At 40.3% G+C, this 14676-nt stretch overlaps 1 protein-coding gene across 4 annotated transcripts in view; it reads right to left on the bottom strand.

Moving 5' to 3' along the window:
* The window catches only part of IGF1 (insulin like growth factor 1), an 84572-nt gene that overhangs the window by 13350 nt on the left and 56546 nt on the right, over positions 1-14676 (bottom strand). For 3 of the 4 annotated variants that reach the window (XM_054033259.1, XM_054033258.1, XM_054033269.1), the window contains exon 3: positions 11782-11963. In XM_054033259.1, the coding sequence (XP_053889234.1) occupies positions 11782-11963 (182 nt within the window). Of the gene's footprint in view, positions 1-5989; positions 8016-11781; positions 11964-14676 lie in introns of those variants that run through there. The other variant, XM_054033263.1, reaches the window with a different exon arrangement.

Below are 14676 nucleotides of genomic sequence, written 5' to 3'. Positions count from 1 at the left end.
TAATTTATTGAGCAATAGCATGTCATCAAATTGCCCTATGTGTATTTTACATTGCAGTTGCAGCCAGTTGGATCAAATTCTGCTCACAGTTACATTGGTGTAAATCTGGTGGAGCTCCACTGGCATTTTTGTAATTCACTCCCAATGTTGGAATTTTTTCGTGGAGCTTGGAAAACTTGGCAATAAAACATACACTGTTTAACAATTTAACTGTCATCTAAGGAATCAATGCAGTTGTCTGTGGAACCTAATCTGTTATAGCAAGGGGAAAAATTACTGCTGTCTGGTACTGGTAAAAATATATGTAGTACTGATAATTATTCTTGCTAATTTACATGCAACCAAATAAGGTAGAATAGAGGAAAATTACTGGTGGCTATTATTATTCTGCATTGATTATTTCAAGATAAGATAGCTGTAAATGTGTGATTTTATGTTTGCAGTATTATATATGCTTTATTTAGAATAAATATTTAGTTGATCACCACCACATAAAAGTCATAGAAAAAAAATGTGGGTTTGAGTGTTACTGAAAGTAAACTCATTAGTTTTTTTTGACATATGCTAACACCTAACTTGCTTGAGAGAGGTTGGAAAATGGCTTTTGACATGGGACATTTTACAGCACTGATTTTACAGATTAGCCCATGCTGCTTTCCGCAGCTCCCATTGGCCGGGAACAGCGAACCACGGCCACTGGTTGCTGCGGGCGGCCGTGCCTGTGGATGGTCAATGTAAACAAACTCTCCCGCAGCCCGCCAGTGGATTACCCTGACAGGCCATGGCAGGTTGCCCACCACTGGATTAGCTTGTTCAATGAAAAGCTGGAGTTGGTGAGGATTTTTTGGTTGGCCGTGACCCTGCACACACTTACACACATGCTTAATTTTACACATTGAAATAGTCCCATTGAATTCTATGTTTAAAGTGAAATGTTTGCAGGATTGGGATTGTCATGGCTGGGTCATGGCAGCCAGACCTAGTAGTCAGAGCCAGAGTCTGCAGACACAGGACAGAAGCCAAGAGTCAACTGGGTTGGGACACTGGAAGATCAGAACCATGAGTTGGGAACCAGTCAGGCCAAGTCAGGATATTGGGGCCTGGAGGTCAGGAACCGCAAGTCAGATGTCCGGAATCAAGCCAGGTTGGAATGCCAGGAGACCAAGGGAAGAAAAAGCAGGCAGTAGGTAGCAGGAAGCACAAGGCACACAGTCCAGAGCAGGATGGAGGCCAGTTGTTCATACAGCTTCCTGTTCCTGCTACTGGCTTAAATAGGGCCAGCAAGCCAATCAGGTGCTCTGGGACTCTGTCAGTTGGACCTCATGGATGGAGCCTTACACTGGAGCTGGCTTCGTTGGTCTCAGGTAAGCTATTGCCAGCAGGCTGCTAGGTGGAGGGATGGAGTGTGGATGCTCCCATGAACCTTGTGGGCCCAGGTTGGAGACCTGTGGGTCATGACCAGGCTCTTGTTTTGTAATAATATTAGAGTGACCTACAAAAGGCAAAGTATTAAATTCCAGTAACTTCACCAATATCTTCACAAGTCACATTAAAAAAGGGCAACTACATCACCTAAAACCATTTCACATTTTTTATTGCATTTCTCTTTCAGGCTCAGGCCAGCTTCCTCTGTGCTGAGATCAAAGTGATCGGAGCACCCTACAGGAGAATGGGGACAGCTTGTAAATGGTAAAGGTAAGTTATTATTTATTTTATGGGAAGGTGTGATGATCTATACTCTTATGGTCACCACTTTTACAAGACTATGATACATTTTGTATAATGTATGCCTTATTGAGATATAATTTAAAAATTATAATCTGCTGAACATTATTGTCCTGGTAAAATATATGTAGCAATATTGTATGTAACGTTATAAATTTCTACAGCATAATGTTGCTGTAACATGTTCCAGAGTTAGAAAGGCAGGCTCAAACCAGTTTTTCAGAGACAAAGACACACTAGCACCCCAGACAGGTGTTAGGGGGCCATCACCTATTTAAATGACCATCCTCCAGTGGGGCAGGAGGAGAGATGTAAACAAGAAATTTACATTTCATGGATGATTCAAACCTCACATCTGCAATGGACTGTGTGTCACCATGACTCAGCAAGGATGTTTCTAGCACTAGCAATTAAGTTATAAAGTGGGAGGAAAACATCTGACTACACCTTTCCTCCTCTCATCTCTCTGTTCATGACATCATCTATCCTCAAAGAACTGAGCTAAGGTGCCAGTGGTCCCAGGCTGGAAGGAGACCTAGCCTGTGAAATTTACAGCAGCGTATGATGAGACAAAACCTTTGCTTTTAAGGACATTTAGTTTGTTAAGTTAGGTATTAGCTTGTGTATTACTCTTTGATTTTCTTTTGTAACCAATCCTGACTTTTATGCATCAATGCTTGTAAACACTTACCTTTATTAACTACACCGAGAGAGAGAGATTTTTTCTTATTGTTTTATCTTAACCAGTGTGTTTGGATTAGAGTGTGTGGAAAGCTCCATTTGGGATAACAAGGCTGGTGCACATATCATTTTCTTTTGATGAAATGACAAACTTTCTATGGGCTTGCATTGTTCGGTGGTGTGCTGAATAGTACAAGATGCTCATTTCTGGGGGAACAAGGCTGGGACTAAGAATTTGCAGGTGTTGCCCTGCAGTTTAATTCATGAGTGACTGGTCAGAGAGCTCATGTATTTATCTGGGAGTGAATTTGCATGCTGGAAGCTGTGTGAGCGTGCCAGTAGTGGATGTTCTGACTGCAAAGCAGTGTAAAAGACACCCCAGGCCAGACAATTAAAGGGACAGAGCTGTTCCATGGTCTAGATTGTATCCTGAGGAATGTCACAGAAGTCTGATAATTTTCTTTCACAGATCACTTTCAATGGAAGAATACTTTTCAGCATGAGACAGTATAAATGGTTACCTAATTTTCAGCCCAGATTTGACTAGTTTCTGACTAGTCAAAATACTTCAGTCTAGCCACAATGGTTATCTCAGGCTGTGACTCTAGAACAAGCTATTGGCTTTTTCAGCTATTTAAACTCTTGGTGCTGACTGGACTGAAAATTCCATGCTGGAATTAGGGCATTTTTAAATTAGAAGTGCAACAGTGTTCTCACCTTCTGCAAAGCTTGTGAATTTTGCCAGTTGATTTTGGAAGTAAAAAATGTTGATATGTTGCTAGAAACAATTGTGGTTTTGTATTGGAGAAAACCAATTTTCATGATAAAATAAAAAGCATTTCCTGTCCACAAATAGTCCTTTCTGCCCAGAGGAAAAACAACCTGCAGTTGGCTGCCCTTGTATGCTGGGACCCTCAAAAATAGTATCTTTGGACAAGGGACAGCCTTATCTTTCTTGTTAAGTAGGGCACTAAGGTCCAGATCCTTAAAGGTATTTCTGAGCCTAACTCCCACTGAAATGAATGGGAGTTAGGTGCCTAAATACTCTTGAGGCTCTGAATCTAACACCCTGGTTAGCTAGTGAGTATAGGGATTCCTTTGGCATCCTTTCAGGTGGCTGCCTGCGAACAGGTTACTTCCCAAGGTTTCAACATTGAGGACCAATAGGAGCTGTGTGTCGGAGTTTGCAACCTCCCCTAACCACCAATATCCAGAAATCCTGCTGGAAGGATGGCATGTAAGACTGCACTTGCTCAATATGGAGTTTGTTGTTTGGCCTGCAGCCCCACCAGCTTGCCCTTCTCCACATATCACTTTATCCGATTATTTCACCCCAATGATAGCAATTGTGCATGTTTGGCGTAGTAGTTGGCCGCACTGGGAGAGGATCATTTGGTAAAGGGTTGTGCACAGAAGAGCAGTTAAAGGGGGTGATGAGAGGTTGGCATACTGAGGAGGGCGGAGTTACAGTTGCAATGTGTGGTCTGTAGTGTGCCGTAGTTGTGCCAATATATTTTTTTAAAGAGATACCCATCATTGATGAAAAGTAGGACTACCAAAAAATAAATAAAAATTTTTTTGAGCCAAAACCCAAATTCAAAGTCTTCCTGTTTGAAACTTATGAAAAGAAACCAAATAAAAACTACAGGGAAAATGCAAAGGGAATAAAAACAAACCACCTGTGAAATTTCACTCTCATTGGCCATCAAGTTTTAGAGCAAAACAAAAAATGATGCTCTATTTTAAGTCCATTTTAGAACTCACTTCTAACTGTAGAAGTGTCTCCATAACAGGAACTCCCTATATCATTGAGGTATTGTGAGGCTTAAATTTGTTGACACTATAGCTGTGAAGTGCTTTGAGAGCTCTGGGAGAAAAGCATTGTAGAAGTGAAAATTATTATTGATTTAGTTCTGGGACCTGCAGGCCTATGAGATGTGGCTCTCACATAGTTTTTCCTCCAGGGAAGAAGGAGCACAGATGTGAAACTTCTGTTTCTGAGAAGAAAATATTTATTTTCAGAAGATTCCCCAAGCTCAAAATCTGCATTAATCACTCATAATGGGAAATCAAATTCAGACTTATTCTATTTCTTTATTATAAAACTCAAATTGCCTTATGTTGTACTATTGTAGTCTTCTGAATTTGATTTCTGTTGTTCCTCATGGTACATCTTTTTATGCAAAACCTGTATGTAAAGTCTCAGCCTGTTACCTTCTATCTGATGAACATACTGGGTCAAATTCCCACTGAAATCTGTGGGGCTGAATGGGTGTAATTGAGTGTAAAATGTATCTCATTGACTTATTAATGGTTTTTACTGTAACAGAAAAACTCAAACTTCTCACAAGACTCTCATCAAATTATAGGAAGCCATGACTGAAATATAGCTTAATCATAAATAAATATGCTATTCCAATCTTACTTATATATGTGAATTGGCTCATCACATCAGAGTCACTGAAACAACACAGAGAATATTTAAAAGACTTTCCAATGACCTTATCAGCAGGCTATTATAGGGGTTCTAAAGACCTCCAGAACACCTGCTTTCACAGGCAAGAATAATCACTGTTATATTTGTATTGGCTTAAAGTCATGTTATGATGATGATGACCTACTTCTAGTAACTTAATTTCATTCTGTGGAGCTCTGTTACAGAAAGATAGAAACATTTAGGCATAGTCCAAAATTACTAGACTTTGCTCAGACATGCAGGGATAGAGAAGTTGATCCCTTCCTCAGAAAGAAAAGTAGTCTCCTTCCAAAAAGTGCTTATGCTGGCTTTGATTTTCAATGACGTTCAGATATTTTATTGGACTTCAGAGTCTCGTTACTCACCAAACCTCAGTACTTGTTGCTTTATAGTACACTCCTACGTTGGTCAGTTTGTTGGCACCAGCTACACACAAAATCTTCAACCGTGTCTTTATGTAGGTGGGTAAATATGGGGTCAAATCCTCAAATTCCTTATTCAGTTTTTATTTAGGCAAGTCCCTCTTTGACTTCAACGGGAGAGATGCTTGAATAAGAATTGTCAGCCCTAAGGTCCCATTCTTTCAAGCTATTCTGCACAGGAGAATCTTTGTGCCCACACAGAGGCCCACTGAAGTGAGCGGGGCTCTGTACAGACACAGGATATGCTTGCAAGATTAGGGCGTAAGCAAGAACTTCAGGATCTGACCCAGAGGGCCTGCTTCAAAGCCCACTGAAGTCATTGGAAAGACTCCCATTGGCGTCAATGGTCTTTGGAGCAGGCTTGTGTGAGGAACTATGCAATGGGTATTCTAAAGCAGATACAGAAATTGTGCACAACCCCCAAAAATCTTTTCCCATTTAACATAATTAATTTGATACACTAAAATGAGAGTGCCAGATCCTGGATTAACAATCAGCTAAATATATTCATATATGGCATGCATTAGAGGAAAAGACCTGACCCTCATTAGTTTATTAACCTTGCCTTCTCCAATGGACACTTCCAAAGTTGACTGCAAAAGCTGTGAAATTTATTAAATTTGAAAATGTACCTATTACAAAAATCAATTGCTTGCCATGTTTTCTGTTGTCTCATCTGTATGCTATATAAAATCTGAAGGTCTGTGAGCTTGTATTTATTAATTTTTTTATTTCAAAGTGAATTTATGTTCATGAAAAGTCCTGCATTGACAGCCCTAGAGACTGAAGTCCCGGAAGCTGCATGAGCTTTGAAATATCCTACATCTCTATTTATTTTGGCATTCTGGCTTTGCATTTGTAAGAGCTTGAATTCATGCTCCAATTAAATTTTCCCTAGGTACCACAGTTTTGGAAAAGCTATTCCATGCAAGGAACAATAAAAACACATATTACATTAGTTTAAGTGGTTCATAAAAATGGTGTTTTTCAAACACTAACTCCACCACCTATAAAAGCCATTATATAGTATAACTGTCCTTTTTATTTAAATACATTTAAAACTTGCTTTTCAGTTATAACATCTAGATGCATATTATTTCTACAAGTTCCTGAGTTAGTTAATTCATCCTTCTTTCCAAAGTCTGCAGTATGTTAATTGCATTTTGAACTCTCTAGCCTATGTGCTGTAGGAGAATCCGCTGTTAAAATATTTCTCATGCTTATTTTCATTTCATGGCAGTAGTTAACATAGATGAATGGAGGATTAAGGGAGAAAGAAGCTCACCAATTTTGGTGGCTGTCATCAGGCAGAGGAAAGTTTGTCTCATCAAACTTTATATAAAGCATTCTTGTAAAAATGTTCAATTTGTCTTTGTTTTGCTTTCTTTTTACATTTCCCCCCTTTCCCTCTACTTTATCCCTTCATCGGTTGTAGATCTGAGTTTCATTCCTTCCATCTCTTTCTCTGTCTCTTTTGTCAGTCTGATTTTCCCCATGCTTAATGCTTAGCAAACATTTCAGTTAATTTTTCTCTCAGATTGTTCTTCGTTCACCTCCATTTTGTCATCGTTTTTCCGACTGCCTCTTTTCAACTCTCTTCCCCCCCCGTTTCCCCTTATTTATTTTCTCTTTCTTGCACAGATTTTTTTTTCTCTCCCATTTTTCGAACTCCAACTTTTTCTGTTGTTCTGGTAAGTGATTCCCTTTCTCGTGGTTTCCTTGAGTTCTCTCTCCACCTCCTTCTTCTGTTCTCTTTCAGTCTTTCCATGTATTCTCTCTCTTCCTCTCAGGTCCCTTAATCAATCCATCCTCTCTTCTTTCTTCCCCAGAGTGTGCTCTCTCTTTCTTCTTCCCTCCCTCTTCTTCTGTCCCCATTTCCCCCTGCTTATCTCCCACTCTCTTCTGGCTTTCCTTCCCCCAGACTTCATTCTCCCTCTCCTTTTCCCTCCCATCGTGCTCTCTTCCCCCTCCTGGTTCTCTCAATAATCCCTCCCCTTCACCCACTTTTTTCTTCTTCCAGTATCCTCCTCCAAGTTCTCCCTCCCTTAGGATCATACTTTAGGTTTTGGGAGGATGTAGGGTGACCAGACAGCAAGTGTGAAAAATCGGGACAGGAGGGTAATAGGAGCCTATATAAGAAAAAGATCCAAAAATTGGGACTGTCCCTATAAAATCGGGACATTTGGTCACCCTAGGAGGATGTGAGGACCTTTCTGCTAATCCTTCTTCCCTTTGTGAGGAGAAGTGTGTTCCAAGGTGATGAGGGCGGCCCCATCTTCTGTTTGTGTGGAGAGGAGAGCTGTCTAGAGGGTGACTGATTGTTCTTGTGGCCCTCAGGAGGATGTGTGTCATGGGGAACCAGTAGGGAGCTGCTGGGAATCTTCTCTCCCTTCAACCATGGTGAGATTGTTTTTTCTCCATCTCCTGAGGTCATAAGGGTGTGGAGCACAAAGAGGAGTTGCCATAGTTCTTCTCTTCTTTTTTTCCCAAGGCAATGAGTGCTGGGACATACAGAAACCACATAGGTTGCTGCTCTATGGTTGATCTCTGCCTGGAGAAGACTCCTCCGCATACATTCATAGTGGGAGGTACATCTCTGTGGTTGTCTCTCAGCAAGTATTACAGAGCCATTTCTTCAAAGCGTTGAAAAAGCCTTGGGGAAGAGGTGGGACAGGGCTTGCTTTCTCTCAAAAAAGCAGGATGTTGCATTTCTGAAAAGACATTCAGACCTTTGAATTTGTTTTTAGGACTACACCTCTACCTCGGTATAACGTTGTCTTCGGGAGCCAAAAAATCTTACCGCGTTATAGGTGAAACCGTGTTATATTGAACTTGCTTTGATCCACAGGAGTATGCAGCCCTGCCCTCCCAGAGCGCTGCTTTACCGCATTATATCCGAATTCGTGTTATATCGGGTTGTGTTATATCGGGGTAGAGGTGTATATAAATTCTAGTTTGCTCTTCTGTAACTTTCACTGAAAATGCTTTATCAGCTTTAACTTTTGCAAAGTATAAATCTCAATAAGCTGACCATTCATTTTTATTTAATTTGATTTAATTTAAATCCTTTTCTCACTACTGTTGGTATTATTATGAATTCAGCTGTCAATTTGGATTCTGTCTTTAAGGAGAAAAAATCCTTCATGTAACTTTGCAGAGAGGGTCCTACAGGATACAGTTGTGACACCAGGCCACTGCACACTGTACTCAGTCAAATGACCTGGGCAGACAGGCCTAACCCCAGAAGATGTGCTGCACAATGTAAAAGGCAAGTAACACATAAAGGAGAGATGCTCAGAGGCCAAAACAGGAGACCAAGGTGGAGACGTGTCCAGATGTGACAGTGGCCATGGGCAGCTTACTTAGGGTCATTTATATTGTAAGCTCATCAGGGCAGGGACATCTTTTACTACATACATGTACAGCACTTAGCCCAATAGGGCCCCAATCCTAGATGGAGCCTCTAGGCACAACTGCGACACAAATAATAATAATGGGGACTCAGAGTGCTAGTGTAATGTATATGTGAAATAATAATGGAGAGCAAGACCAAAACAAGGAATCAGTGGACATCATTTATGTCTGTATATAATAGCTGTGGTGAATATTAAATTAATTTGGTTTTGGGGAAAAATGCCAGAACTACAGCTTTGGAGACTAAAGTCATCTATTAATTTACAGAGTAGACACAGCACGCTTGGGCAGTTGAAGTGAAAGCTTCTTCCTTAATGTCCCCTCATTGTGCCTCTGTTCTGAGCTAGTGAGAGAGTTCTGAGGAGATCAGTTCATGATCATGTAGTGTTTGGCTTCTCTATTGAAAATGGCACTTACTGCCAACAGTAGTGATGGTTTTATGATGTGAATACTTGTCCAATGGGATCTGGAGTGAGGTTATAAACTCACTTTCAGTAGCAACAAGGAGTCTGGTGGCACCTTAAAGACTAACAGATTTATTTGGGCATAAGCTTTCGTGAGTAAAAACCTCACTGCTACCCCCTGATACTTGACATCACTTTCAGTAGATCCACAGTAGCCATCTGATTACATTTGGACAGTGATGAATTGGTAACGTAAGAAAGTAAGAACATAAGAATGGCCATACTGGGTCTGACCCCGGGTCCTGTCCCAGTATCCTGTCTTCCGACAGTGGCCAATGCCAGGTGCTTCAGAGGGAATAAATAGAACAGGCCATCATGGAGTGATCCATCCCCGGTTGTCCACTCTCAGCTTCTGGCAATCAGAGGGTAGGGACACCCAGAGCATGGAATTGCTTCCCTGACCATCTTGGCTAATAACCATTGATGGACCTATCCTCCATGAATTTATCTAATTCTTTTTTGAACCCTGTTATAGTTTTGACTTTCACAACATCTCTTGACAACATGTTCCACAGGTTGACTGTGCGTTGTGTAGAGAAGTACTTCCTTTTGTTTGCTTTAAACATGATGGTTCTCGTGTTATGTGAAGGAGTAAATAACACTTCCTTATTCACTTTTTCCACACCATTCATAATTTTATATTTCTCTAGCATATCCCCCCTTAGTGGTCTCTTTTCCAAGCTGAAAAATCCCAGTCTTTTTAATCTCCTCATATAGAAGCTGTTCCATACCCTTAATCATTTTTGTTGCCCTTCTCAATTCTAATATATCTTTTTTGAGATGGGGCAACCAGAACTGCACAAAGTATTCAAGCTCTGAGCGTACCATGGATTTATATAGTATCATTATGATATTTTCTGTTTTATTATCTATTCCTTTCCTAAAGGTTTCTAACATTCTGTTATCTTTTTTGACAGCTGCTGCACTTTGAGGAGATGTTTCCAGAGAGCTATCCACAATGACTCCAAGATCTCTTTCTTGACCGATAACTGCTAATTTAGATCCTATCACTTTCTATGTATAGTTGGGATTATGTTTTCAATTGTGCATTTCTTTGAATTTATCAACATTGAATTTCATTTGCCATTTTGTTACCCAGTTTTGTGAGATCCCCTTGTAACTCTTCACAGTCTGCTGTGGACTTAACTATCTTGAGTAAGTTTGTATCATCTGCAAATTTTGCCACCTCATTGTTTATCCCTTTTTCCAGATCTTTTATGAATATGTTGAACATCACTGGTCCCAGTACAGCCTCGGGGGGGGACACCACCATTTACCTCTCTCCATTTGGAAAACTGACTATTTATTCCTATTCTTTGTTTCCTGTCTTTTAACCAGTTACTAATCCGTGAGAGGTCCTTCCCTCTTATCCCATGACTGCTTACTTTGCTTAAGAGCCTTTGGCGAGGGATCTTGTCAAAGGCTTTCTGAAAGTCCAAGTACACTATAGCCACTGAATCACCCTTGTCCATATTTGCTGACCCCCTCAAAGAATTCTAATAGATTGGTGAGTCATGATTTCCCTTTACAAAAGCTCTGTTGAATCTTCCCCAGAAACCTGTGTTCATCTATGTGTCTGATAATTCTGTTCTTTACTATAGTTTCAACCAATTTGCCTGGCCATGAAGTTAGGCTTATTGGCCTGTAATTGCCAGGATTGTCTCTGGAGTCTTTTTAAAGAATTTGTGTCACATCAGCTATCCTCCAGTCATCTGGTACAGAATCTGATTTAATTGATAGGTTACATACCATAATTACAGGTTTCAGAGTAGCAGCCATGTTAGTCTGTATCCATAAAAAGAACAGGAGTAGTTGTGGCACCTTAGAGACTAACAAATTTATTTGAGCATAAGCTTTCATGGGCCACTTCATCGGATGCTTATGCTCAAATAAATTTGTTAGTCTCTAAGGTGCCACAAGTACTCCTGTTCTTTATACCACAATTAGTAGTTCTCCAATTTCATATTTGAGTTCCTTCAGAACTATTGGGTGGATACCATCTGGTCCTGGTGACTTATTACTGCTTAATTTATCAACTTGTTCTCAAACCTCCCCAATTGACACCTCAATCTCAGATTTTTCTTCAGATCTGTCACCTAAAAAGAATGGCTCAGGTGTGGGAATCTCCCTCACATTCTCTTCAGTGAAGACCGATACAAAGAATTCATTTAACTTCTCCGCAATGGCCTTATCTTCCTTGAGTGCTCCTTGAGCATCTCAATCATCCAGTGGTCCCACTGATGGTTTGGCAGGCTTCCTGCTTCTGATGTACTTTTTGGTGTTAGTTTTTGAGTCTTTTGCTAGTTACTCTTCAAATTTTTTCTTCTCCTGGCTAATTATAACTTTACACTTGACTTGCCAGAGTTTATGCTCCTTTCTGTTTTACTCTGTAGATAACTTAGAGGTGAAATATTCCATATTCAAGGAACCAGGCATTCCCTTGACAGACATTACTTTCTAAAAGTGCCACTAAATCTTTGAAACCTATATTTGAAATCTAGGGGATATTTTAAATAAGATTCACAATCATGATTCTTTTCCTTATTAGTTAAAACACATATTACTTGCTACATGACCAGGCTTGAGTAAAATCTCCTACCCTTTGTGCTTTTGGCATATCAGTGTGGCGCTGAGCACGTACAGAGCGTGCAGATTTGGGTGGCTTGATAGGAGCGCAGTACATTTCCAGCCTCCTCAGGTCACAGCTCTGGAAGCAGCATTCATCCACTATTCCCTTGTGGTGTAAACGTCTACTGCTGGATCCATACCCTGTTGGCTTACCTGCACACAACACAAATGGGAGAGTTTTATTGTTGGGGAAAAAATGCAAAAGCCTCAGTAGCACTCCTATGATAGGCTGCATTATTATAGCTGGAATACTGGTGATAGCTGTAGTTAAGGCTGCCTATGTGTTTCCATTCTAAGATCCTTTCTTCGTTGCTCATAACTCTCTGAATCATTCACCTGAAAATGTCCAGGCTTTGTCTGTGCCTAAGAGCTATTTTATTTTAACCATCGAGAAAAAACATATATTTTCTTATTATAAAAATGTTGTAAAAATGTTTTTGGAACTATTTTAGCACTAAAGAGGTTGAGGGTAGGAAGCTTAAATTTGGCAATGTACCTGTCATCATTGGGGTGAAAACTGACTTTGAATTGGTAGAATTAGGAGTGATTAAAGATCATAGTTTGTTCATAAAAATCATAGAAAAGTAGGACTGGAAGGGACCTTGATAGGTCATCTAGTCCAGTCCCTTGCACTGAGGCAGTACTAAGTATTATCTAGACCAGCTCTGACAGGTGTTTGTCTAACCTGCTCTTAAAAACCTCCAACGACTTTGGGCTAGTCTACACTAGAATGGCTACAGTGGGTACACTAGAATGGCTACCGATGTAGCTATGCCACTCTAGCGCTGATAGAGCAGATACTTTGTGCCAACGGGAGAGAGCTCTCCGGTCAGCATAATTACTCCACCTCCCTGAGCGGCAATAGCTTCTCCTGCTCACATAGCACTGTCCACACCGGCGCTTAGCTAGATGTAACTTATGTCACTCGGAGTTGGCTTTTCCCTGAGCAACTTAAGTTATAGAAAAGTAAGCGTTAGTGTGTGCAAGCCCAGAGATTCCACTGCCTCCCTAGGCAATTTGTCCCTGTGCTTAACTACCCTTAAAGTTAGGAAGTTTTCCTAATGTCTAACCTAAATCTCCTCTGCTGCAATTTAAGCCCATTGCTTCTTGTCCTGTCCTCAGTGGTTAAGGAGAACAATTTGTTCTTATTGAATTTCATCCTACTTATTTCAGACCATTTCTCCAGTTTGTCAAGACCATTTTGAATTCTAATCCTGTCCTCCAGTGCGTTTGCAACCCTCCCAGCTTGGTATCATCCACAAATTTTACAAGTGTATTTGGTATGCCATTTATCCAAATCATTTATGAAGACACTGAATAAAACCAGACCCAGAACAGATCTCTGCAGGACCCCACTCAATATGCCCTTCCAGCTTGATTGTGAACCATTAATAACTACCTGTACACTCTGAGTATGATTTTCCAACCAGTTGTGCACCCACTGTATAGTAGGTTCATCTAGATTGTATTTCTCTAGTTTGTTTATGAGAAGGTCAGGTAAGACAGTATCAAAAGCCTTACTAAAGTTGAATTATATCACATGTACTGCTTCCCCGCTATCCCGGCTTGCTACCCGGTCAAAGAAGAATATTAGGTTGGTTTGACATGATTTGTTCTTGACAAATTCATGTTGACTATTACTTATCACCTTATTGATAGGTGCTTACCTTGATTGTTTGATTATTTGCTCCATTATCTAAGCTGACTGGTCTATAATTCCATGGGCTGTCCTTATTCCTCTTTTTATAGATAGGTAATGTATAGTAGTTTCTTTAAAATATTGGATAGTGCTGTTAAGATACTATTTCCTAACATTTTAAACAAAAGGGGGCTTCATTGAGCCTGCACGTGAGGCTAAAATTAAGTGTAAAGGGGGAAAATATAGTGAATTTCTACAGACTGTAAGATATGGTTTAATCAGAAAACAGTAAGCAGTAGAAAGTAAGGTTGAGTTAGCACTAACCAGTAAAATGCTGTAAAAGCAGTAAGCATTAAGGTGCATGGTGAGTGAGGGAATGCTGTGTACTGCTACCTAGCATTGTATGATTGCGACACAATGTATGAAACAGGACTGGTATTGCATACTGTTTGCTGCTTATTGTACCCTATGGTCACTGATCAGTTGCGATAAGTGTGTGCTCTGTGAACGAGGCAGTGTTTGCCCATTAAATGTTTGCGAAAGTAAAACTTGATTCCACTAATGTTTACCCAGTGTGAATACAACAGGGGAACCAATGCAGCAGAAATGAATCCACTTAATAACTCAAATTGATGGTCACAGAAAATGTTTTGCAGTATTAATCCAGCTCTAACCAACAGTAATGTTATTAAAATCCTGACAACATCCACTTCTACTTTTCTCTCCTTCTGATCCATGGCTTCCTTCTTTCTGACTTTCTTTTTTTGATTTCTTGGCTAGTTTCTGCTTTTCTCTCCACTCTTTGACACCAGGCAGGGAGTTGGGCATGGAGCAGCCCTCTCTTTGCTGGGCCTGTAGTTTTACTACTACTACACAGTGACGACATCCAGTTGCACTGTCAGGAGACTGAGTTTTAGGAAGGGACAAGGGACTTAGCCTGGATGAAGAGTGAGACTATCACAAAGTTGATTAATTTAGTTTTTCATTGGGAAAATTTTGCTTCTTGCCCTTTTACAGTAAATTCTGGAGGCATAAAGACATCCTGGGGTTGTCAGTTTGGGGAAGATAGTACAGTTTGTACTCCTTTGTGATTAAAACAAATAATCACTGATCAAGAGCCTCTGAGACCATAGTACATCAATAAAAGAAAAGATTTTTTTTAGTGATAAAATATGTCTAACTTTTTAGCCAGGGATACTGTCAGCTCAGAACTAACTGTCCCTGTGA

Source organism: Malaclemys terrapin, chromosome 1 (genome assembly GCF_027887155.1).
Source record: "Malaclemys terrapin pileata isolate rMalTer1 chromosome 1, rMalTer1.hap1, whole genome shotgun sequence".
NCBI lineage: Eukaryota > Metazoa > Chordata > Testudines > Emydidae > Malaclemys > Malaclemys terrapin.
Note: the sequence above shows the minus strand (reverse complement) of the source record. Positions and strands in the feature narration are given on the sequence as shown.